Source organism: Paramisgurnus dabryanus, chromosome 20, assembly GCF_030506205.2.
Source record: "Paramisgurnus dabryanus chromosome 20, PD_genome_1.1, whole genome shotgun sequence".
Classification (NCBI taxonomy): Eukaryota; Metazoa; Chordata; class Actinopteri; order Cypriniformes; family Cobitidae; genus Paramisgurnus; species Paramisgurnus dabryanus.
The window spans coordinates 3,008,214-3,035,509 of NC_133356.1; the positions used below are offsets into that span (position 1 = coordinate 3,008,214).

At 35.1% G+C, this 27,296-nt stretch overlaps 2 protein-coding genes across 3 annotated transcripts in view; both read right to left on the bottom strand.

Moving 5' to 3' along the window:
- The window catches only part of loxl4 (lysyl oxidase-like 4), a 33,611-nt gene extending 33,073 nt beyond the window's left edge, over positions 1 to 538 (bottom strand). Inside the window, exon 1 of the mRNA XM_065296037.1 lies at positions 443 to 538. The gene's annotated coding sequence lies outside the window, so the exon portion shown is untranslated. The remainder of the gene's footprint in view (positions 1 to 442) is intronic.
- A 6,656-nt stretch (positions 539 to 7,194) lies between these two features.
- LOC135786572 (uncharacterized) overlaps positions 7,195 to 27,296 on the bottom strand; it is a 21,347-nt gene continuing 1,245 nt past the window's right edge. The window contains exons 2-16 of one of the 2 annotated variants that reach the window (XM_065296039.2): positions 24,283 to 24,350; positions 20,542 to 20,622; positions 19,884 to 19,940; positions 19,485 to 19,676; positions 19,013 to 19,138; positions 17,025 to 17,073; positions 16,099 to 16,189; positions 15,879 to 16,020; positions 14,913 to 15,017; positions 13,661 to 13,739; positions 12,520 to 12,553; positions 11,609 to 11,683; positions 11,412 to 11,514; positions 11,212 to 11,315; positions 7,195 to 10,243 (exon numbers count right to left, since the gene is read on the bottom strand). In XM_065296039.2, the coding sequence (XP_065152111.1) occupies positions 10,117 to 10,243; positions 11,212 to 11,315; positions 11,412 to 11,514; positions 11,609 to 11,683; positions 12,520 to 12,553; positions 13,661 to 13,739; positions 14,913 to 15,017; positions 15,879 to 16,020; positions 16,099 to 16,189; positions 17,025 to 17,073; positions 19,013 to 19,138; positions 19,485 to 19,676; positions 19,884 to 19,940; positions 20,542 to 20,622; positions 24,283 to 24,350 (1,433 nt within the window). In that variant the 3' untranslated portion in view covers positions 7,195 to 10,116. Of the gene's footprint in view, positions 10,244 to 11,211; positions 11,316 to 11,411; positions 11,515 to 11,608; positions 11,723 to 12,519; positions 12,554 to 13,660; positions 13,740 to 14,912; positions 15,018 to 15,878; positions 16,021 to 16,098; positions 16,190 to 17,024; positions 17,074 to 19,012; positions 19,139 to 19,484; positions 19,677 to 19,883; positions 19,941 to 20,541; positions 20,623 to 24,282; positions 24,351 to 27,296 lie in introns of both variants that reach the window. The other variant, XM_065296038.2, reaches the window with a different exon arrangement.

The window sequence follows — 27,296 nt, forward strand, 5'->3', positions numbered from 1 at the left end:
TCATTTCATATTTTAGGTGTGCATTATGACATAGACATGGTTTGACAAGTTATGTAAGAAAAATAAGTTTCAGTGCATGTGAATGATTTTAAAACAAAAAAAAAACTTTCAAATAAAGACAAACTTGAGCAAATTATGAAAGTGTAGGTGGACAAAAAAAGCAATGTGAAAATCCTTTCGAATATTATGTGTCATATAACCAAACAACAAAGCGAGAACTAAAGCTATTATTTGCCCAACTCTACTCATAGACATATAATTACAAATACAAACAGATCTTCTCATGCCAAACTAATTCATCCAGCAAGTGGCCTTGTCTGGTTTAAATCACAAAAAAGTCAATAAAGGCCACTAATACACAAATCTGTGACCCCACAGACAAAAATTGAGGAACCCGAGCAAGCAGATGCAATAAGGAGCTAAAAGTCAAAATTTCACTCACCTGGCAGCCACACGTAAGTCAAGTCAGTCACAGGCTGGAGGAAAATGAATGAAAGAGTTGAACCTACATTCACTCTCTCTCTTTCTCTCTCTCTCTTTCTCTCTCTCTCTTCATCACTTCTACATCCCTCCCACAAGCATCTGTCTTTATTGCGGTGTTTCATATCAATGCCTTTAATTATTTTTCAGGGAATCTTAAGCCACAACAGAAGACAACAATAAGTATTCAATCTTATTAAAATGCAAAACACACACACACAAAAAAAAAACATTATATTGTGCACTTGTTGTATCACCTCAATCTTGGTTGTTTGGGAACAAGATGTACCCTTTGAGAATAATCTCAGTTATTACATGCATGTTTTAAGTAAGTTGTGTTAAACAATTGATATATTACAACAGAAATTGGTGATATAACAGAAGTGATAAAGTGAGTTTATTAATCGCAATAATTGTTTGACAGTGCATCTTAAATTTGGGCAGTTACACAACTTTTAGTAACCCAGAGGAAGATCTTAAGTCCTGAATAACTCCATGTGTCCAAATTCCAAGTACCTAAAAGAAGAAGCATAACCACATAGTAGATGTTTCTTTACTGAGGTGACCACAAACCTCACTCCCAAAAAAGCAAGACATCCTTCTCCTTTAACCACAGTTAGGATTGTCTTAAACATCTTTAGACTTACGTTTTGCCTCATCTATATACTGAAGTCTCAGTTCTTCACCGGTTTTGATCATTCTAAAGAAAAACAAATAACACCGGACTGCTCTTTGCTTTAACTTTTTTATATACTTTTTAAATGTTTACATGTGTTTAAGCTTCATGAGAGCAAAGTTTGTGACAGAATTAGTACATTTTGTTGATAGTGTATTTCGGTTTGAAACCTCAGAATGATTCTTTTAGATTCTCATGGATATTTCTAGCAATCAAATCCCCTCACTGTGGAAGGTGGGGCGCAATTTTAAAACAATTACCGTAACTCCCATGCACCAATTCAGAACTCATATAACGCTTGGGGAAAGTGCTCTACCGACTTGAGAAAATATTTAACAATTTCCGTAATTACCTAACGGCCGTTCACATTTATGCTGTCAATTGAAAACTAGCAATTTAGTCGCGTTTGTGCCAAGGTTGGTGTGACTTTGTGCATGAATGCAGGTTCCTCCCACTGAGTAAACCAAGAGAGGAAGTTAGGGGTCCTGTTAAACAGCTAATCAAAGAGAAATCTCACCAGATGACTGAGAAGAGAGAGAGAGAAAGAGCCAGAAATATACACTCAGCACCCCAAATCAACAGGCATACTAACCATAAACACATATATATATTATTCTATGCTTGCCTTCTGTGTGGCATATACACCTACTCATTTCCCTTTATACCTACACATTCTTTACAATTGCTATTTTATACATTTTTGAATATAAATAGCAACGTCATGCCAAGCTCCTGAATAATGGTAAAGTGAAATAAATGCAAATATACAACCCTGGCGGTGAGCATCATAGTATGAAGTATCATGAGATTAGGAGCATCAAGGTTTGATTTCACTCTTTGACATAACCCTATACTATATCAAGATTATATTTTCACATTATGTAAGATCATTTTTTGTAAAAAGCAGTAAACTACAAAAATGAATTTGGCTGGGTTTTCATGGAACACATAATGTAGGGGCGGTTTCCCGGACAGGGATTAGACTAGTCCTAGACTAAAATAAATGTAAGAGCTGTCCAAACTGAAAACTACTTGCACTGCCATATCTTAAAATACACCAGTGCCCTTTGTTTTGCCTCAAAATGCACACAAGTAATGTTTTAGTAAGGCATGTTTGTAGTTATATTTCCTGTCTTAAGATAATCCCTGTCCGGGAAACATTACAGAGTATGGCGATTTTTTTGTAGACAAATATTAAAACAATCTCATATTAGTTTTTTGGTTAGCATTTGCATTCATGCATTTGGCAGACAAAGTGACTCACAGTGCATTACAAGCTATACATTTGATCAGTTGCGCTACTAACGCAATGCTCTACAACTGATCTATACAGGAACACATGCAGGTAAGCAAGCATGAATACATTAAAGCTTGGCACATTTTGGGCATTCTCTGGCATGTCTTTTAAACAGTATTGAAGGACTTTCCATATGGCAATTCAATAAAGAAGATTAAATGTTTTTATAATGGATACAGACAGATTTATATATGTCTACAATTTAAATCTAAACATAAAGGTTCTTTAAGGGACAGTTCACTGAAAAATGAAAATTCTGTCATCATTTACTCATCGTCAAGTTACTTTAAATCTGTATAATTTTTTCTGTTTTGCTTAAAGGGACACTTTATAAAAATATGCTCATTTTTCAGCACCACTAGAGTTAAACATTAGATTTTTGCCATTTTGGAATCCATTCAGCTGATCTCTGGGTCTGGCAGTACCACTTTTAGCATAGCTTAGCATAATCCATTGAATCTGATTAGACCATTAGCATTGCGCAAAAATCAAAACGTTTTGATATTTTTCCTGTTTAAAACTTGACTCTTCTGTAGTTACATTGTGAACTAAGATTGACTGAAAATGAAAAGTTGCGATTTTCTAGGCGCAATGATATTACGCAGTGCCCGAAAATAGTCTATTGAAAGTTACCAAGGGGACTATTTTCAGGCGCTGCGTAATATCATTGCGCCTCCAGCAGCCATGTTACAGCAGCAAAGTCCTTGATTGTTATGCCATATCTGCCTAAAAATTGAAACTTTACATTTTTTTGTCGGTCTTAGTACACGATGTAACTACAGAAGAGTCAAGTTTTAAAAAGGAAAAATATCAAAACTCTTTGGTTATTCTTTAGCGCAATGCTAATGGTCTAATTAGATTCAATGGATTATGCTAAGCTATGCTAAAAGTGGTGCCGCCAGACCCAGAGATCAGCTGAATGGATTTCAAAACGGTAAAAATCAAATGTTTGACTCTAGGAAAGCTGGAAAATGAGCATATTTTCAGGAAGATATCTTGAAAAATGTTTGTAACAAAGCAGATCTGAGGCACCATTGACTTCCATAGTAGGAAAAATATACTATGGAAGCAAATGGTGCCCCAGATATGTTTGGTTATTAAAATATTTAAAGATATGTTCGTTTGTGTTCAAAAGTAAAAAAAAAAATACAGGATTGGAACAATTTGAGGGTGAGTAAATGATGACATAATTTTCATTTTTGGGTGAATTATCCCTTAAGTTTATATGAAGATCAGTCAGGTCCTTTAACACATTTGAGTCTTAAATGTTCATTAAACATTCTTGCACAAAAGGTACTTTGTACAGTATGATAAAGGATCTTCAGACAATGAACAGATGAGAAACAAGGTGTTGAGAAACAACAAACAGAAATTGGTTACAGTATATGGCACAGCTCCAAAACCCCTTTATTCAACATTTAAGAGTACGTGTGTGCATTTTACAGCATGCAATGTAATCCCCATTAAACATGAGGAGCATCTTCAGAATCTGATGCTGGTTCTTCAGCAATGGATGTAGATAACACAGTCCTCACATTGTGTCTTGTGTGTATGTGTGTGTAAAGCAGGCACAGGCTCTTAAGAGACGCTGCTGTGGTGGGGCGCTGCCTCAAACTCTGTAATTACCCACGAGTCCCGGCTCTGCCCTAAGCCACAATTTGCGGTGGCATGAAATAAATACATGCTCTTCAACAATAAACAACTGCCTTTTCAAATTATAGCACCTCCTCCGGTTTACCCCCGCTGTCACCTCCTGTTTTCTCTCTTAAACTGTAGTCGTGAGTTTTGTAACGTAGGCTGTTATGGCACAAGCTGGCACGTTAACGGGGGTCACCACAGTCGGAGAAACACAGAGCGCAGGAAAAAGTGCCAGAGCTGTTCAACCTTCAGTTACACGACAGATAAAAACAGTCAATTACAATATTGGTGGAATGTGAATACTACAACAGAAATGTTGTGGCTGTTGTAAAGAATTGGAAAAAAAGAAATACAAAAATAGGAATTTTCATGTAGCTCAACTGCTCTGTAAACAAATGCAGCATAAAGTCAATTCAACCTACTAAGTTTTGGCATGAAATAAAAGTTGACATAAATTATCAAATCAAAGTGAAATTGTTAAACTTATTTTTTTTTTAATTTGAGTAACACAAAAATGTGTGTTTATTTGAGAAAAATGTTGCATGTTTTTTTATAATAAGGTAGAGAATTGCATTAGTGCCACAAAAGGTCAAGGGTTTGATCCCAGGGAACACACATACTGATTAAATGCATAGCTTGGATGCACTGTACGTGACTTTGGGTTATAGCATCTCCCAATGCATAGACGTACTGTAATGTCAAAATGGAAACACTAATATCTCTTCACTCTTCAGGTTAAATTGAGGAAAAAAGGGAACTTTAAGGCAGGGGTGTCCAAAGTCGGTCCTGGAGGGCCGGTGTCCTGCAGAGTTTAGCTAAAACTTTCCTCAACAAACCTGCCTCAAAGTATCTAGTCTGCCTAGTAAGACCTTGATTAGCTGGATCAGGTGTGTTTGATTAGAGTTGGAATAAAACTCTGCAGAGACACCGGCCCTCCAGGAGCAGGAGTGGACACCCCTGCTTTAAGGTATGGTCGAGATCTGTAAAATGATAATTTAGCAAATTGGAGCACAATTTGAGAATGTATGGCAACAAAAACTAGGGGGAAAAAATGTAACATAGTTAAAATGTGTTTTTTTTTTTCAAGTAATGCCATAAAACAGGGGTTCCCAAACTAGGGTTCACAAACCCCTGGTGGCTTGTGAGGGAATAGCAGGGGATTTGTGAGCTGATAAAAATAATAAATGCAATAATAAAATGTTTATTGTTATTAAGAAAATCTATATTTTATTTGTGTAATCTGCATGTTGTGTCACCATTAACAAAACAGTAACACTTTCCAATAAGGTTGTGTGTATTAACATTAGTAAATGCATTAGCTAACATGAACTGACAAAGAGAAATATAATTTTCAGCAGTTAATAATCTTTGTTAATGTTAGTTAATGCCACTGCAGTTGTTACAACTTCTGATTTTAAAAAGGTGTTAGTAAATGCTGAATTTACATGAACTAAAATTAATAAATTAAGTACTTCATTTTTAGTTCATGTTGGCTAATACATTAACTAATGTTAACAAATACAACCTTACTGTAAAGTATACTTGTGCAAAATGAACAGATACATTTTATGTACCATAACCAGATGAAAAATGGTAAAATACTACTGATAAAACTTTAAAAGCATTTATTTATCATCCGTTTTAAAGTTAAAAATGCAAATGTGCTATAAAATCATTTTAATATTTACTTAGAAATCGCAAGGATACTTCAAATAAATAATTTAGGTCAAGTGGGTTCACCTGACAAAAAAGTTGCCATAAAAGAACAATTTTTGGTTCCCCAAATTTGGTTCAGTCAAACCTTTTTGCAACAATGGTTCTTTGGATGTGAACGAATCTTTATGAAACCATATAACCCATCAAAGGACCTTTCTAGGAAAAATATTTTATGTAAGAGCAATGAAATTCTTCTCTTAGCATGTGTTCAGCCACTTCTGATAAACCCATTGTTAAATTGCTTTATATACGAAGTGTTCGATAAAGTGTCAGAAGTCACATCAAGTGCATAAACCCACAAACCCATTCATGTAAGAAACCCTACACATATTTACTAGAACAGTCAGCATCAAATGTTATCAATAGACTTTCATAAACAATACACAGAGGCCACAAACCACTGGTGTAAATCCATAATAGCAGGCTGGTGGTCATATATGCTGAAGGTGGCATAAGTCACATTTTGCATTTAAAGTGCATGGTTACAGTTGCATTTTTCCCATCTCTGTCTATCTCACATACAGTACTAACTTGAGACAACCATAGGTTACTTTCATGTGTCATTGATAACAGGGAAGAATGTTTAACATATGATCATCACGGCCAACTATCCCGGGGCAGAGAGAACAACTTGTACTCTCAAGATTTACAGCAGCTTTCCAAAAATTATTCACTATTCAGCATAAAATTTGTCTTCTTTCTGTGAGAGAGCTCCCCCTGCTGTTTGCAGACATATACACTACAATTAGGATTTTATTTATGGAGAATGGAAAAGAAATCTGATGTCATAGTTCTTCTATTTTTGGTTATTCAAAGATGCATGTGATGCATAAACTTTTGTGCAACAAAATGGATATTAAAGGTTCTTTATGAAACCACACAAAGAAGGTTTTAAGAACAGATTTTACAAATGTATGCATCGAGTATGAGGATGACCTTCCTCATTTACCAAAATATGCAATACACAATAACAGCACACCAGTATCCCACAATGCAATGCACTTAACCTGACCTTCCATTTGAGCATTACAAATTAAGCAAAAGCAACATCAACTACAATTTAAAAGCGATATTGAATGCAACCAATTTTCTTAAATTATTTGATCTTGCACAAGATTTTAACAAGACACCATTAGCTAAATTTAAACATGCAATATGTGATGAGCTAATACGACTAAATAATAGCATACCGTCCACATCAGCTATCATTACTAAAAATGAAAGCTAGTGAGTAGTAGTGTCCAGTGTGCTGTACCTTAGTATTCACATCTGTCTTGCACCCAAAACCAAAACCCATGACAAACACAAAAAAAAACTTGCAGATGATGAAACATTTATTATATAATTTTCTCCTAAATAGACGTTTAAAGGGAAAGCAAAACAAAACAAAGCATAACATATACTTTACTACTTTAATCATTATTGCAAAATTCAATGAGAATCACATAACATGCCACAGAAAAAACAATACAACATAGTGATGTCAAAGAGCATGAAGCCCTTTATCTGCTGATATCAGCTTTTGTTATTGATTTTAAAAGCAATGTGACACAAGGTCATCCTTTTCTGTAAAAAAAGGTCATTTAATGCAAAGTGTTTCTTCGGCAGCTAATGGTTATGTGGTTAGACTCTTGAATACAATAAAAAATAACTTATCTGAAAATACAGGTCTTCCCTTCAACCTGAAAACAGCAGCTTGGTGCCTTAAAGCAGAATAAACAAAATGCACAATTCTCTAGACATGCGTTACTGTTTCAATGGCTGTATTTTTATAGTTCATCCCGTGATTCGCATCTTAAAAAAGCACCTCCATTCACGGGATATCTTGGCTTCAGAATAAATGCTTAAAATAACTCAATATTAAAGGCAAACAATTAAATGCTTTGTAAGGCACTCTAGACTGTCAAATTTACCTTAAATGAAGTCAAATGCACTAGTGTGAGAACTGACTGCTTATAAAACAATACAGTTGTATACAAATCGACTGCAGAAAGAGAAAAGTGTAAATAGTGTAATGCACATTTGTAAAGACAGCAGATGTGCTTGGCTGTGGTACATTAGGTAAACATTAGTGTTTCTTTGGTTAAGTGTGTCATAAAACAGCACGACACGCTTTTCAAATTTATTCAAACCCAAGGTCACGTTTGCCAAAGTGTCAGATACATAATGATGGAAACGATTTGCACAAGATGTAAAGCAGGAACCATGAAGAGCAATGAAGTCTTAACTAACTTCTGTCATCCACTGAAGCCAAAACACGTGAAACACAAGAGAAAACGCTGAGCTCAGCGAAGAGGCAGATGTTTCAAAAGCTCTTGCATAAAATAAAATAACAAGATCTTCTGCACTAGAGAATAGGATAACACTAATTTATATATATATATATAAAAAAACAAACTGCAAACAAAGAAATACTACAAACGTACAAAGCACGCATGCAATAAATTTACAGGAAAAATACCACCGAACCTGCAGAATCTGACTTTAAAGGAATACTCCACTTTCATAAAAAAAATCTGTCGTCCAAAGTGTTTATGTCTTTCTTTGTTCTGTTGAGAAGAAATTGAGTTTTTTGAGGAAAACATTCCAAGATTTTTCTTAATTTAATACACTTTTTTTGGACCTCAACAGTTTATAGATTTAACGCAGATTCAAAGTGCTCTAAACAATCCCAACCGAGGCACAAGGGTCTTATCTACCGAAACAATCGTCAATTTCGGCAAGAAAAGTAAAAACTACGTTTTTTTTTAAACCACAACTCCTCATCTTGCACTAGCCGGGTGATGCCCCAGCGTGACCTTACGTATTACGTAATCACGTCGAAAGGTCATGCATAACGTATGCGAAACTACCGTCACAGGTGAAAAAAGGTGACATTGGAGTAAAAAAATCTAATGTTTAGTTTCATGTGCGCACGTTAAACTATCGCAATAGTTTCAAGTGTGCAAGCGAATCTAAACTTTAATTTTTTTTTCAATGTCCCCTTAGGGGCTCCTTAAGAAAGAGGAGCGTTCAGACGTTGTTTTATGTGAAATGAAACAAATTAATGTCAGTTTATTGTTTAAAATGGTGGGCAAATGTAATGCGTGAAGTGATTGCGTAATGCGTAAGGTCGCACCGGCACTTCACACGGCTAGTGCAAGACAAGTTGTGGAATAAAAGTGCATATTTTTTATTTTTCTTTCCGAAAATGACGATGTTTCGCTCGATAAGACCCTTATGCCTCGACTGGGATCGTTTAGAGCTCCAATTAAACTGAATTGAAACTGAACTGTTGGGGGGCAATAAAGTCTTGGAAAAATCTAAGTGTTTTCCTCAACAAAAAAAAAAAAACATGTACTTTTTTCTCAAATGAACAAGAAAAGACATTAACATCTTGGATGACATGGGGGTAAGAAAATGATCAGGACTTTTTTAATCAAAGTGGAGTAATCCTTTAAAGACCAAACGTCTGCTACAAGATAAAGACGTACACTTCTGTTGAGGAACATCACCTGTAGTTGATGTAGTTTTATATACATCAGTTCATTGGCTGATATTAAAGTGCAAAACTATGAGAAGACAAAATAACTTAATTTCTGTGTAAGGTTTGAACAACAGCCCTAACCTTTTGCAATACTGATGTGCCCTAAAGTTGGTTGTACAGTTGGGGCACTTTAAAGAATAAAAATATCCAATTAGAAATCACCATGCAGAATAAAACCCTGGAGTGTGTGTGAGGTGGAATCTGAGTTCAATCGAGTGACTATCAAGACACACACGCTAATCTAGAACTCATTTTCCCTGCTTGATATCCTAACATAAAAACGCAGGTGGCAAAATATTATTCTTTGGTACGACTCTCCTTAATTCTCATTTTGAGGGTTTTATATCAAAGTCTTTTAATTCCGGATTAACCAAAAAAAAGAAAAACTGCCAGGGCAGATCTTCGTCTGTTCTTTGGCTTGGTGGTGTTGGCACAGGAAGAAAGAACAGAACATACAATATAAGAGGCTAAGAAAACCTCCAAAGACGATCATGCGGTACAACGATGCTCTGGCCCTCCGCACCACCCAAACCTCACCTCATAAGAGACGCTTTCCCAAGAGGAGCCCATCTGCTCTGCTTTTAAACCTCCATCAGAATCTCACAATAAATTCACATAATAACGCCGAAGTGAAGAAATCTGATTTGTGAGAACTTTCATAAGACTCCAATCCACAATACTGGTCCATGCGGTACCTGACGTTCAGATAACCAAAGTGAAGGTTCAAGCCCCTTCAGTCATGTTTCAAAGCTCTGGGTGCCGGTAAGAGAGGTGAGTGTTGGTTTAAGGCTGCCAATCCTTGCCTCGATTTTCAGGAATGTGCTTATAGCGACACCTATCTTCAAAATGACAGCCGGTGGTCCTCCAGAAGTAACACTCGTCCCCGTTGACAGGACCTCTGCGTCTAGGCCTGAAAGAGAAAAGTAGTTTTGTCATAATATTGTCTGTTTGATACGGAAGCCGAGAGAGGTCGTGTACTATTAGTATTTTTGCTTGTTTGTTTACTTTATTTTCCTCGCGATCTCGACTTAATTTTCTTGTGATTTTCTCACGATAACAAAATCTCTTTTTTGCGATAACACAAAACTATTTTTTTCTCGTGATAACAAAAAGTGATCTCTCACAATAACAAAAGTTGTTTTTACGGTGACATTTTTTTCTTGCAATAACAAAAGTGATGGTTCTCGCAATAACAGAAAATTGGATTTTCTCGCGATAACCAAAAAAAAAAATTTTTTCTCGCAATAACAGAAGTGATTTTTCACGATAACAAAAGTGTTTTTTTTTCTCTCGCTGTGACACTCTTATTTTCTTGCAATAACAAAAGTGATTTATAACAATCTCGAGATAACAAGTTGCCAGCGCCAGCATTTTTTTTATGATTTTCACAAAAGTTTAATGCCTTCAGGAAAATTTTCTTCTTTACATATATAAACATGCAAATATATCAAATGAAACAAAAAAGTTTTATCCTACCTTCATTTGAGCTCTTTTATCACCTCTTAAATATGGGTAGGTTTCTTCAAAAATACCAAATTTTAAGCAAAAAGCTGAGATAATTGCATTTTTGTAAAAGACTTTTGTTATAAATCAGATTCAGAATGATGATCAAAACATACACAGAGTTAAAACCGTTTTTAATCGAGTGGATGCTTCAGTATTTTAAAAGTTGAATTAGAGCGACACCTGGTGGACAATAGCGGAAAAACGGATTGCCGTAAAAACTCGTCAAAAAAACAACTTTTGTTATCTCGAGATAAACAGAAAATTAAGTTGTGATCATGGGAAAACAAGCAAGCAAAAATAATAATGTCCTCTATCGGCTTCCGTAGTTTGATGAGTGAAAAAAGAAATGATTCAATTAATAGACTGAATTACCCAGCAGCCCCTGCAGGTTGTTGAATGGCAGGTGTCGGCATGACTCTCTGAATCCGTCGATCAGGATATCGGACCACCAGGCGAGTGTTCTCAATGAGAAAGCCCTGATTTAAAACAGTGTTTTCCCTTAAAATTAAAGGTTATGCTATGACATGTTACTTATCTGTGTGACAATAGTACAGGATGAGATTTTCACGCACGTTGAGTTTCTCCATCGCACGGGAGGCCATGTTAGCGTTCTTGAAGTTAACGAATGCACAAAAGCGTTCATGCAGAACCCGAATGCTCTCGATTTCTCCGTGACTAAAAAACACAACATAATAGGGCAAAATGAGAATGAGGACAATAGCTTTCAAAGTGTAATTTCATTTAATGATGGCTTGGCATCGCATCTTACAGTTTGAAAAGGTCCCGCAGATGCTTCTCTGTCAGTTCTGTAGTCACGTTTCCCACCCACAGGGAATTGCAAGGACTTCCCGGAAGAGAGATGTTATAAGAGACAGAGATGAGCCTACTCTCAGAAACACATTGTGAAATGCAAAGCTAAAATGTAAACTCAGATATTTGGGTACATTTGGTGTCTAAAAGTCATTCTTTTTTGTAAAATTTTTGTACTTAAGCCTCGTACACACCGCAAATAAATTTGGTTTTCACTTAACATTTTAATGCTTAATCCTGTTCTATACACACACACACACTTCAGTAATTTACGGGACTGACAACTAAATTAACTTTCACAAAATGGTAGTGACAACCGCATTTACAGAAACTTTACATAGTGTGTACAGAACCGAAATGAACAACTAGTTGTTTATTAAATATTTAAACGGCATCACGAACATGACAGTTTTTTTTAAGAAAATAAATGCCTGGAAGGGGAAAGTGTATGCGCAGTGCAGAAATTGCATGAGCGTTTGCTTAATAGTGTTGCCAGATCTTGCATGAAAAAAATCCATTAATAAACCAAAATAAATCCAAATGCTTTACTTCAAAGATCAAAATATTGGGGCCGGCACCCCCACAATTTTATTACATTAAAAACTTGATCGCTTTTTCAGCCAAAAGCCATAAACGGTTAAGTGCCACAACATTATGCAAGTACAAAAAACATGGACCTGGCAACACTGAAAGACAGTGCTCTATGGAGAAGCCTTACAAATGCGTAGAACACAACGCCAAGATGGAGGTTTATTGCAAAACATAATGCTGACAATGAGTACACAATTATTAATATAATTATCAACATAACCTTTTTAACCAAAGACACCAAATCTCCCTGTAATTATATAATCACACATAGTGACTTACCCTGGATGGAGAAGGGCACAGTCTTGATTTAATGCTGTGAAATATATGGAGACATGACAAATCAGTGATAGGAAATAAACTTTGTGTGATTTGGAGATCAGTTTTTATATTGTGCAAACTCATTAAAAGCACAGTTCATCCAAAAATAAAAACTCAATCTTCTTTTACTGATTTTGGTGACCTTGGGTAACATTTCTGCTTCCATCATCTTGTTTACCACGATAACTGCGTTTCCATTACCCTTTTTAATCGCACAAACTGACATTGTTAATTGAAAATACGACCAATGGAAACATTGCGCAAAAACTCCCATACATCACAAAAAAAGTGTTTATGCTTGCATGGTGGTTTTTCTGCTAATTCGGAAGAGATGTATTTCACAAAACTGCAATGGAAGTGATGTAAGTAAATCACATAAGGTTCCCATACCTTAGTTAACTTTCAAGGACTTTCCAATACCCTCAAATTCAAGGACTAAATGTTGGGACACATTTTAAGTGAGAGCAAGGTTACATCGTGTTACCTTTTAAGATACATTGTTACAGTTTCCTTTAGAGGGAACTTGCGCTGCGTCACTGTCGACATTTAGAAAATAACACTAAAGTTTTGCGCAAATCTGCAATGGACACACAGCTAATGACAGAACTGTGAATAACATCTTTGTGTGACTAAACAGCTTGGGTGAAACATAAAACCCTCATGTATTGTGTGTTATAGTCACAAAAACCTAGATTTATTTATTTATGTTCATGGACATGATTTCCCTCTTTTTTTTCTTGTCATTCAGCACATCTTTCTTTTCTTTGTCGTTTCATTTTTTTCAACTACTGTCGCTTGGGGTAAGAGTTGGGGTTCAGATGTCTGAAATGTAACAGTAAACAGAACCTATACAAATTCATGCTAAGAGACATGAAAAAGGAAAAAAGAAAAATCGTGCTCGTGAACTAGAATAAATAATCAAATATTTCGTGACTTCACCAAAAAATACTGTGAGATTGAGTTGAAACATAAGAGTTATAACAATATGATGATAAGTAATGAAAACATTTTCTTTTTTGGCTGAACAATCCCACTGAAAATGAAGCAATGGCACCCTCAAGTGGTTAATTCTTTAAACAAATAAGAGATGAGAAGATCTTACCCCTGGCTGTAACAACAGCCTGCACAGTGTTGTATTTGTCCAGCAATTCAATACTCTGCTCCTCATCATATCCAAGATCCTTATAGGAAAATTCAGAAAGTCTTAATCCATTATAGGGCTGAACATATTGTTTAAACTAGGGATGCTTAACGATTAATCGCAATTAATCGATAGCAGAATAAAAGTTTTTGTTTACATCATATATATATATATATATATATATATATATATATATATATATATATATATATATATATATATATATATATATATATATATATATATATATATATATATATATATATATATATATATATATATATATATATATATATATATATATATATATATATATATATGTGTGTGTGTGTGTGTGTGTGTGTGTGTGTGTGTGTGTGTGTGTGTGTGTGTGTGTGTGTGTGTGTGTGTGAACTGTATATAATAACTTTGTATAAATAAATGCACACACATGCATGTATATATTTAAGAAATGTTTACATGTGTATATACATTTGCATATTTATTGATAATTTATATTATATATAAATATAAATACCTAATATATAAATATATTTTTTTCTTATAATTATACATGCATGTGTGCATATTTATATATACATAATTATTATACACAGTTCAAACACATATATGATGTAAACAAAAACTTTTATTCTGCTATCGATTAATCGCGATTAATCGATAGCAGAATAAAAGTTTTTGTTTACAACATTATATATATATATGTGTGTGTGTGTGTGTGTGTGTGTGTGTGTGTGTGTGTGTGTGTGTGTGTGTGTGTGTGTGTGTGTGTGAACTGTATATAATAACTTTGTATAAATAAATGCACACACATGCATGTATATATTTAAGAAATGTTTACATGTGTATATACATTTGTATATTTATTTATTTATTATTTATATTATATGTAAATACCTAATATATAAATATATTTTTTATTATAATTATACATGCATGTGTGCATATTTATATATATACATAATTATTATACACAGTTTACACACATATGATGTAAACAAAATCTTTTATTCTGCTATCGATTAATCGCGATTAATCGTTAAGCATCCCTAGTTTAAACATTTTTTTTGCTTTAATTCTGGCTGGGATCACAATCTTTACACATAGCAATGATGAACATCAACATATTACAGGAACAATTCACCCAAGGATCTTAAGTTTGCTCTTGGAAACAAACATTTGCTTTATCATGACATCCTGATATTATATTTACCATAAGTTGTTGCACTTTACAGTATAAGAGGTCATTGGCAGCTTCTTCGCAGTCTCCGTCTAGCTTCAGCACCTGCTCCATAGCTTTCTCAGCTTCACTGTATCTCTATCATACACATCAATACACACACGTGACACATCATAGTAACCTCTTTCACACATTTACCATTACAAAATTGACTTTACCAGCAAATACAAAAATTATATGAAAAGTTTTGATGTGTTTTCATTTAGATATTGAACAAAGAGTGTTTTGGAGGAATGAAAGTAAATTTCTTTATCGTATGTTATTTGTCAGTTTCTGAGTTGGGTGTGTAAGTCACCAAATCCAATCTTATTATTTTTATCTCTGTCTTTTTACCTAAAACATAATAGCATTTTAAAGCATGTCAGCCACTCCTAGGTAACTGATAGCTGGGATTGAAACATTTTTACACAGAGGGGTTAGTTGGCACACAGTGTTACAATGAAGCCTCAGGTATACAATGATAATGAAATGAAAACAATGTTAATACTATTCATCAAAATGATAACTGTTAATACAATATAATACATAATTATGAGATTTTGCACTTTCAAAAAAAATATTTCTAAGCATTGCTGCATGATAGACGGATGGTTATGAATGATGATGGATGGATGAATGTGTGGATATCTATTACAGGCAGATTTATAAACAATATTCACCTTAAGAATATAGACAGAATTTGATTGAATTATTTGTGTTTAAACTTAATTTTCTCTCAGGTCTTACAACAAACCCTCTGTTTGTTACAATGAACCGCACCTATGGGTTAAGTTGTAACATTTTCACTCCAGTCACTTTCGGTGTAATTGTATGATAACGGTACATCAAAAAAACAAACTTTAAGTGTTCATTTGAAGCATTGAATGATAGAGCCAAAGGCAAAAAGCGTTACTTTGTAAAAAGTAAAAAGACTGTGTGTGAAAGCATTTATTGTAATACCGTAAGTCCCATGAGTGCACTTCCTCTACGGTAATAGCCTTTGGGCCAATCAGGAGCCATCTGGATGGACTTCTCAGCATCCGCTAGCGCCAACGAGTAATGCTCCAGACAACAGTAACAGTAGGAGCGATTTCCAAAAAACCTACAGATGATAAAGAATTAACACGAATAGCCAATCCCTATGGATCAGGTTTAAATTGAATGTGGGTCAAAGCGTCACCTGTAATCCTTTGGGTCACATTTGATGGCTTCGGTAAACAGACTGACAGCTTGTGTGTACTGACCCTCCTGAACTAATCTGATCCCTTTTTCTGGAGTGTAAAGAAAGAAAGATTCAGAAATCAGAAGAACTGCGCTTTAAAAATAAGAGCATGATACTACTGATAGATATTATTTAATCCATTTAAAATTCTGTCATTGTTTATTTGCCCTTGTGACTTTGTAGAGCATACAGGTAAAATGTTTAAGATTAAAGGTCACCTAATATGAAAAATTCACTTTCATGTTGTTTGAACATAATTGTGTGTCACCGGTGTGGGGCGAGTAATGGCATTTTTTGAGCAAACTGATGTCACTTTGCGCAAGCCTCGCCCACAACCATTCAAAGGCTACGGTTAGGTCATAATTTCTAAAGTTTAAATCTGCTTTACATAATTCATTACCACACGTTCATTATGAATAATAAAGTAAGGTGAATGTCTTATTAAAACAGTCTATGTTTTCTGTATAGATAACTCATAGCTTATCATAGCTCATTTGCATTTAAAGAGACACACACACAAAAACAGCACACACAAAAATGGGCCTTTTCAATATGGTATAATAAATGATCTATAGGGTATTTGGATTTGAAACTTCACAGGCACATTCTGAAGACACTCGAGACTAATATTACTTTTTTCCCATATTAGGTGACCTTTTGAGTAAAAGAGGTTGACAAAAAGCATAAAAGTATAAGATGTGGTATATATAAAATTTAAACTGAGTTTACTACAATATCACAGGGATTTCTAAAATGATTAAGTGTCAATTTTGGGTGAACTATTCATTTAAAAACAGTAAAACAGTTCATGTACTGGATAGAGCCTCTCTTCATAATTCATCGAAAAACAGTGTAAATGTGTGAAAGAAAATAAAGTTACACACCTACTAGTAAAGCACTTTTTTTACTTAAAGCATCTGATAAGCCAATAACCTGTAATAAAAGTAACAAATATATTAGTTGATACTAAAGGGATATTTTGGGTTATTTACAGTCAGGGCTGCAAGACACATATTGAAATTGATGCACATCGCAAATATATTGCAAATGTCTGAAATAATTGAATGATTTCAAAAAGTTATTTATAAAGTTTCAGGCAAGACACAGAAAGCAGTGCTTTCATTTTCAAGAAAGAATGTGAAACATGTATGTTGTCTATATAATATAAAAGTCAGTTTTGAATACATTTTATTATAATTGAGTCCACCTGTAATCATTAAGGCATATCTAAACGTTTTCCTGTCAGTAATTTCTTCATGCTTTAATACAGCTTGAATGTAACTCTACACCCTTGTCTCATTTAGTATACGTAGATATATGAATATGCAAATTAGTCCTCGCCTCTATTCACTCACACCAGCTTGGACTACATAGGACGTTTCTCGAAAGGCTGCATTCTCCGGAGGTCGCATATGCAGGCAGTACGCGTTATTAAGCCTGGTTATTACAGTTAACTGAGCATTACATAAACATAAGCATATTAGAACAATTTACAATTAACTATAAGTATAATAGTAAACTTTATAATTGTTAATATTGTGAAATAAGACAGTCTTTAAGTATGCAGCCTACAAATGCCACCTCCGAAGGATGCAGCCTTCTGTTTGGTCGTTTACTGTATATGAATATGCAAATTAGTCCCCACCTCCTCTGTTTTGCATCGCCTTAGACCATAGATATACATTTTAATAGACATTTAAATTAAATAGTCTTCGAAAAACGTATTTACGTAGTATAAACAACAAAAACTAGATTTTCACCACATGCAGGGTTCAACATAAAGGACTGCCCGTTGGCCCGGGGCAAGCGTAAGAGACGTTCGGGCCAGTAAAAAGTACTGTCACTTGCCCGATCGGGCCAGTGCTTCACCCTCAATCACTAAAATATATTTTCATCAATATATATAATTTAACATCTCGGAAGCAGACATTTACTTGGGTAAAACACGACGAAAGAAATGATGCAATATTTTGCACAGTTTGCTGTCAGTTTACAGGTAAAGCAGAAAAGTTTTTCGTTGGAACATGTCTGTTGTATACAATTGTATTTGACTTTTGAATTACTATTTTTAAATATGTGATAGACACTGAAATATTTTATTGGGGCCAGTGAAAATTTTGGCAGGGCAAGTAAAAACCTTAACCACTGGCCCGACCGGCCAGTATAAAAAATTATTTGCGTTGAGCCCTGACATGTGGATTTTAAATTGATTTTTTAAACTTGAAGCATATTCGCATATTGGTCGCATTTAACTTGAATAGCGTGCAGCCCTATTTACAACCTAATGCAGACAATATTAAAATAAAAAATAACCCACAATATTTCTGCAAGTAAGCTTAAAACTAACAATAATCATAATCATTCACATATTTTATGTCATGCTATGAGCATAAAACTGCTAGTAATGACATCAGTTAACCCACAGAGATAGTAAACCTCAGTGAAGTTTAACCCATAAGTCTCTCTGCTATGGTACTTTGAACCTTAAACGTGCAGAAGTGCACACAACTATACTTTATCTGTATACTGATTGACAGTATAAACTACTAGTTACTTGAACAAAGTAGCATTTAAAAAGACATCACTGAATAATGTATAACTGCACTAAAACAACAATGTGTAACTTTTACTTGTTATTTCCCCTTGGCTTTATTGGCACACTACTGAACAATGTGGTCAAGTTCTTAGCATTTCTAGTAAAGCAGGCAACCAATCACATCAATGTAAGTTTACAAACATTACATCATTAAAAAGTGACTCCACCCACAGTCAATAGTAAGGAAACCCAGTGTCTAGTTTCAGCGTTCACGTGATTCGGCTTTACAACAGAAGAATGTAAACAAGAAGAAACGGCTCACGTGACAACACGTACCTCTCCAGTTCTGCTCTCGTTCTCTTTGTTCTCTTTCGACTTGTGACCTCCTTTACTTTTGGCTTTGGGCCGAATGTGACTGACTGCATTAGCAACAAAAGCACTGCTTACATCCCATCCTGGGTCCTGAAAATAAACAAACCGTGTCAGTTCAATGCTAGGAATTTAAAAAAAAGTGAGCCTTTTCACACTTGATTGTTAATCCAGGGTTATCTTGTTTCTCATTTCACATACTTTCACATTTGCTCATACTGTAGTGTTTCCAACATTTCCAACCATAAACCATACATTTTTTAATAGAGTTTGAATTGGACTTCTAGAAATGTAAAAAATGTCAAATTGATTTTACATGCAAGTGCACTTTTGTTCGCATAAAGCATTTCAATTTATAACTTTCCCGTGTGCATATGAATAAACCGTAAACTCTAGAAGTTCATTGGCTGTCACAGTGTGATTGTCTTGGATTTAGCACCTCTTCAACGGAGCGGGTCGGCAGCTGACGATTAGTTTTGTTCCCCAAACCCAGTGGAGCCCCGGCAGGAGTTTCATTTTGAGGTGCAACCGGCTCCTCTTCCACTTTTGAAAGGTTGATCTCCTCGGCTTCCTCAGATTCAGACTCTTCAGACTCTTCGAGCTCAGAATCGGCCTCGACAAGCTCCTCCCCCTTAAATTGTCAGACAAAAGCGCAAAGAAATGAATACAAGAGGATGCAGAAATAAAACATTGTGATTTTGCAAATAATTTTCTGATAATTGACCGATTTATGATCATGCAAGGTCAAACACAGAGCCGTTTTCTGCTTATTAGACTATTGCATTTGTTTGCTTAGCTTCATGCAAATGCAAAACATTTACATTAAATTAAAACTTACCTGCTCGGTACATTCATCCTTCTTACCACGTTCAAGTTTCTTCCTCTGTCGCTGGCGCTGAAATCAATGTGGATTAAAACATCACATATAAAAACATATTTATCACATATCATGGCATTTATATGGCCCTACTACAGTGTAAGGAAAAAAAATAGGTGTATCATAACATGATGAAGAACTTTTTGTAAAGCAATACTCTGATGAATAATGACAATTACCACATTGGCCGCTACCGGAGGTTAGTTATTATAGTTTATTAAGTATTAAAAATAGATATTTTTCTTACAAGGCATTTATTAACACCTGAAGCCGTGTGGATTACTTTTGTGAAGGATGGAAGTACTTTTTTGGGCTTGAAAGTCATGGACCCTGTTTTCAACCGTTATAAAGTTTGGAAGAGTCGAGACATTTTCTAAAAGAACTTAAATTGTGTTCGTCTGAAAAATGATGGACATCTGCATCTCAGATGGCTGATGGGAAGTAAATAATGAGGTAATTTTCTTTTCTTTTTTTGCTGAACTATCTCTTTAAGTAAGTAAGTGTTGTTTATTGAAGCCACTAACAAAAACGTACCCGCCATGTGAACTAGGTTAAAGGTGTTCAGTTCTTGTGTTTCGTATGTTAAAGTTTATCTGAAAATAAAAAAGATTTCCCTCACCTTCCTCTTGGCTTTACGCCTTTCAGCTTTCCTTTTAGCCTTTTCTTCTTCGCTGAGACCCTCTTCACCTGTTAACACATCCTGTATGCACACAAATATAAAGTAGGGTGAAGGGAATAGCCTCAATCAACCAACCTCATTTTTGTTACAAAAATAACACAACCTAATATTGGCCCATGTCAAAGATAAATCTGTTGAAGTCTCATAATCTAATGATGATATTATGTCACTCATTAATTTTAATCTTTGAGATGACTTTAATCGTTCAATAAAGATAACAAGCTTATATTTTCACAGAATGTTATTTACATTATGTGGGATGATTTTATGCAGAAAACACAAAAATGACTTTATAAAATGTTTTAATTAGTTGTCAACCAATATGGGGTTCATAAGGAAATGCCGATATTGAAACTGCAGTGTGGCCGGTATAAGGCTGATATAACACAAATGTAATTACAGTAATGTAAATTTGACAAATAATCGGGGTGTAAATTGGAAAGTTAATTGTGATACAATACAGTATCGATTATCTCCGCCAGCGATCACACATTTCTTTGAAGCAATTACGATTTAATTGGATTAGATCAATTTACCGATACTTTAAAATTACGAGCCTAGTTAAGCTTTAGTTTAAGATTTTTTAATAACTAGCAAATGCAACCAAAATATATAACAATGTCACATAAAATCAAGCCTTTGATGGCAACAGTCGAAGTCTTTATTGTTCAGCTGGTGCTGGCAAAGGTTTAAAGCCAATCTGTTTTGCCCAATCTATTTTCCAAATACAAAACATTTCCAAAGCCACGATTTGCGTCTGATAGCAGTCACAACGTCTTCTGTCTCTTTCGCTGTGTTTTCGCTGCTACAACCGTTTTGCATTGCATTCGCTGGCTGACACTAGCACACGAAAATAAACGAAAATATGCGCTTTGGCGAAAATGCGTAGATGGACATTAGGTCAAGGAATGAGGACACTGAGAGTGTCAAAATAAAGGTACCTCATATCGATATTTTATGTGTGGTACGCTACATCCTTTCATTAGAAATTTAATCGATACAACGATATGTATTGTTACACGCTTAATGCAATATATCGATCTATCACTAGTCTTAAAGGGGACATATCATGAAAATCAGACCTTTTTCATGTTTAAGTGCTATAATTGGGTCCCTAGTAGGGCTGGGTATCGATTCAGATGTTCCAGATCGATTCGATTTCGATTCACAAGCTATCAAATCAATTCCGAATCTCAATAAAATTTTCAATTCCGGTTCTCAGGTAGGTTTTTATACTCGATTCTCGATTCAACTCAATGAATATAGATTTAATACACATACTATATTAATAAAAAAAGAACAGTGAACAGCAGTTTACAAGTGGGTAATTAATAAAAAGAAATTAAAAGCCACAACACGTCTTGCTTGTGAAATCTAAAATGCTTCCATTCCTCTGTTCAATGCTTGCGGAAATATGAAAAAAAAAATCGATTCTGCTCTTTGAGAATCGATTTTTAATCGACCACGTTTTAAAAAACGATTAATAAAAAAAAATCAATTTTTTTTGCCCAGCCCTAGTCCCTGGTGCTTCTATCAACTTAGAAAATGTGAAAAAGATCAACCCAGTAACTTTGGCTCCCCTTGTGATGTCAGAAGGGGATAATACCACCCCGTAATCTTTACTATCCAACCACAGCACTGCCATTTAGTGCATAGATAAACTCCTTTGCATTTTAAAGGGCACATCCAAAACAGCTCACACCTACAAGTAGCAATTTTAACATGTTATAATAAATTATCTGTATGGTATTTTGAGCTAAAACTTAACATACGCACTCTGGGGACACCAAAGATTTATTTGACATCTTAAAAAAGTCTTGTGAAATGTCCCCTTTAATAAATGAAGGCACACAAATACCTCAATCCACATCTATTAAAACACACAAAAGCAGTATTTTAAAGGTACGTGTGATATCAGTGGCGAGAGATGACGTGACGGCTTCTCAATTTTCTATAAATATTGCACAACTGCTTAATAAGCAAATCTACAGGCAGACAAGAAGGTAGTTTTTCATTTAAAGAGATGATTTATTTCAAAATAGCAACATTTCAGAGAGTTCAAGACAGTTTCAGTGCTACAACAAGGCTGAAAAGAGCTATGAAATCACTGCAGAGGACATAAATCCATAGGCAGACTGATCAAATGTAAGTAAAAGATTAATGTTACTCTTACTCTTCTTATAAATGATTATTAAACTAACGTGTAACTCAAGGCTTAAATTCTTCAAGATGACGGTACAGTTCTGAAACAACAGCAGGAATCTAATGTTGCTGGAAGAATGCACACTATCATGGACAGATAAAGCATAAATTGAACCTTTCGGCCTGAATGAAAAACATTATCACAAATAAAACACTGTGTTCTTTTGAACAAGAGAGACACAGACCCATTACAAAGAACAGTATCTGATGGGAGTTTCTCTATTTGGGGCACATTGGCCTGACCTTGATCTAACTGAAATGTTGGACACATGACCAGAAGTTCATGCTCCAACAACAATCTTTGTAGTATTGTGAAAGAGAACTATGCGTATGAACTATGAAATGAATAGAAATGTCAATGTTGCATTAGATATCACATAACCTAGAAACTTTTTTGAGATTTGCATATGAAGAGTTCGGATGCAAAAGTTGCTAAACCGAAAGCCCTCAGCACATATTATATGTTCATCAAATACTTTTGCTGTAAATCCGCTTAATTCCCGCCTCAGGCCGCCTTTTGGCAGAAGTTGTAATCCTTATGCTAAGCAAATGCAAAGTGTCAAAAAAGTAGCTGAACGTGTAACAGAGTATTTCTGGGCCAAACTCACAGCTCACGGACAGTTTTTTTATACATGGGTACCGGTTACATATCCGTGACCCCATATTCCTTTTATGGGCATTTCCCCTGGAAGAGCATGCCTACATGTCAATCAACATGATGAGAGCGAGATCGACGAGAATGCTTATTAGCATAGTTCCTTTGAGTAAAAGTCACAGGCATCACTGCACCCAACAGCTTTGATTTATATCAAAAATCCACCATGGCACGAAAGAAGAAGAAGAAGAGTGTTTTTAGACGCAAGGAGAAGAAAGCCTTGTGCAGCTTTCCAAGTACGCCAGCCTTATGAAAACAACGGATATAGTTTGTTTATCCAGGGTAGCAGCGGAGTTGTGCATGTGTGTTTGTTTAATGCTGGATTTCGTTGAAATTGGGCAGTCCCAACCCCAGCCATGAGTCACAGGCGATAAGTAAAGCTGCATCAAATTTATGCATTTTTTTGGCAATATAATGTAAACGACACGTACATGTAGTGAATCATAAGTTATCCAGAGATAGTGGGATAATGTTTTGTGTGTATTGCTTGCTCGGTACTCGCTCCTCCCGCTGGACGCCTCTGGGATTTCGTGCTTTTCTGGAAACAAGCGCTAGAGCTGATCTGTCTTTTATAAATCGGATCAAATAAAGGCTCTTCGGATATATGAAGGATGTAATACTACTCTATAGGAACTTAATATTAACATGAGATGAGCAGTGTGTGCTTAAAGAGATAAAAAAATGCATTTGTAAAAAAAAAAAACATATTGGACGCACTTAAGAGGGTTTTGCATCTGAGCTTTAAAAAAAGATAAATAATCTTCTGGTCATTTTATATCAAACAAACTTAAGCTCTAATTGATATCTTGAAAATATATTTGTACCTGCAAGACCGTGTCTTCATTCTTTTCAGCACCTGTGTCCATGTCCTCCGGCCTCTCATCACTGGAGCCTGTAAAAGACGGATGAAGAAAAACATTAGCTTTGTGATATATATATATATATATATATATATATATATATATATATATATATATATATATATATATATATATATATATATATATATATATATATATATATATATATATATATATATATATATATATATATATATATATATATATATATATATATATATATAATTTATGGCCATTAAACAGCACAGTCAATATGTTGATACTTGTGTGAAACTTACAGAAAACCAGATGGAGTATGACAACAGGTACATGACCCTCATTTTCATAAATTACAAAAAATTTTGGAAGGTAGAAATCAGCTGTTTAAACAGCAAAGAGTATGTGCCCATATGTGGTTTTGCAAGCTTTGCCACGCTTGAAACTTTAGTCATTGATATTTTTCTAGTAATTATGTTTTTGCCATTGCTGTATATCAAAAACACAGGAAGAAGTGGCATATGCAATGCATGTACATCCGTTAGATGAGGAATATGGATCCACAAAAGTGATGACATCATCATCTGGACTTTGAAGTGGGTGGTATTCTTGTCGCAAGCCCTGGTGCAACAACCCACCAACCAACATGGTTTAGACTTCAATAAATTAAAGAGATGCATTGGATAGGCCTAATAAAAATGACAACACAGAGAACCACAATGAGTTATACAAAACCTCAAGACTTGCAAGATCATGCACCCTTAACAATGCTGTGGGAACAAAATAATGCGCTTTATTGGTCAGCTGCACAAAGTCGTTAACCTCAAATCATCTCTGTGACAAACAACCGAAGTTTAATGAAACCACACTGTCACACCCACATGTCAAACAAATAAAAGAACTAAAACCCTGCAGGGTTAAAACGAAATTTCCAGCTAGCTTAAAATTCCCTTGAATTGATAAAATTAAACCTTGAAGACATTCCTCCAAGCAACCGGTGCTGTTATAAACCAAACGGCACAAACCATTTCTCAAGAAAGCCATTTACACCAAGGACTGGTAAAGCAATACTTTCTCTGAAGATCATCCAACAGCTGTGATGACGTTGAATTTTGCGGTCTGCTAGCTAACCCAAGCAAACAACCTTTTCATTTGTAACATTTTTGCAAGGCTGCAACTAACTTCAAATTGATTAATCAAAAGATTATTAACTAGCTTTCTCACTGTTAAGTGTACGACGTAGCCTACGCATAGTTGCCTATGCTGTAACATGACGTGCATCTCGCCAAAAATGTATCAATGCGTCAATTGCAGAAAAGCAGTTTGAAAAACATTTTTTGTTTTATTACAAACACAGCAAAGAAAAAAGAAACGGTGAAGAGCTTTTCCCCCAAACAGCCCCCTTGTTTTCATTTGACTTGCTTAGTCAAACACTGACATTCCTGGTTTAGAAAGACAAGGATCTTTCTGAGGTAATAAACTTCCTGTTCTAAAGGAGAGAAGATGCATAAGTGCTAGAAAACCACAGTTTCCCCATCTTTAACCACTCCCATTAGACATTACAACACTCCTAATATCTTACAATCGTTCCTATACAGTACAGATATATTATACAGTTTGTCTTTGGTCAAGAATCACGGTCAAACTGATACCACAAATCTAAAACAAACACAGATAAAGGAGACGTAAGAAACTTAAGGCCTACACTTTGCTTTGCCTCAAGAGCAAACCACAGTTTGTTACGACATCTAAAACCTGTGGTGTCAGGGAAGTGATGTGTCGAGCAACACACTTCCCTTTAAATGAGTCATATAACACTTCAGCCACTCGTGACAACAGCAGAAGTAAGAACTGATTTATTTAACAGAAACAGTCGTGGCCCACGGTGCTATCTTTCATGTATCATGCAAACTGTCCATGCAAATTATCCCAACTGCTACCGTTTTCACGGCAGTATGTGGTTACAGTAGCCAACACATTTTAATTCATACTACGAGACAATGCATAGGCTATGTTTGATTGACACAAAGACTAATTACTGCATAACTCACTCCATTATAAGGTGGTTAGTTTCAAGGCCTGGAATGTTGATTATACAAAACCAAAACGCAGGGCCACAAGCCAACCGGCCAACCACCCACCTGATGAAGACATCTCCAAATATTTTACTATGAATGTCAGAGGCAAATGCTGCCTACAGCAACAACTCAGGACAAAAACACAATTATTATTAATTATGAAACATCACACACCATATCAGGACTTCATGAAAGTCAGAAAGCAATATTTCAGAAAGAAAACATGCTAAAATAATGTGACAATTGTAGGGCTGCATAACGATTAATCGTGATTAATCATTTGCAGAATAAAAGTTATGTACATTTTTATATAAATTAAAAATTAATATATCATAAATTAATGGATGTGTCAATTATTCCCTACTAGGGCTGTCACAATGATTAAATAATCGTCTCATCGTGATGATTTAAGATCACCGCAATGATTGCACATCTCTCTAAAAACACAAGGGGGAGCTGCAGCGCCTGTATAAACGAGACAGCATCAGATTGCTTTTAAATGTGTGTTATGGGTATTAATATTTACTGCCAGGCAAACCTTGCAAAAGATTTAATTGTGAAGTGTGAAAATTATTTCATAAATGAGGAAAAAAATGTATAAGAAGCAATTAATAATCGTCATAATTGTCAAAGCCATAAAACAGGCAATTAATCGCCATAATCGCCACAATTTATTAGCCATTTAACCGTCAGCCAAATTTCATAATCGTGACATCCCTATTCCTTACATATAAATTTATATACATGTTAATATTTCTTAAATATATACATGAGTGTGCATTTATATATACATAATTATTATACAGCGTACACAAACTTTTATTCTGCAAACGATTAGTCGCGATTGCAGCCCTCCCAATGAGAACCAAATGGGGTTTACAGCATCATGTCTTTGAAGGACATTTTCAGTTCTTCATAAACTTT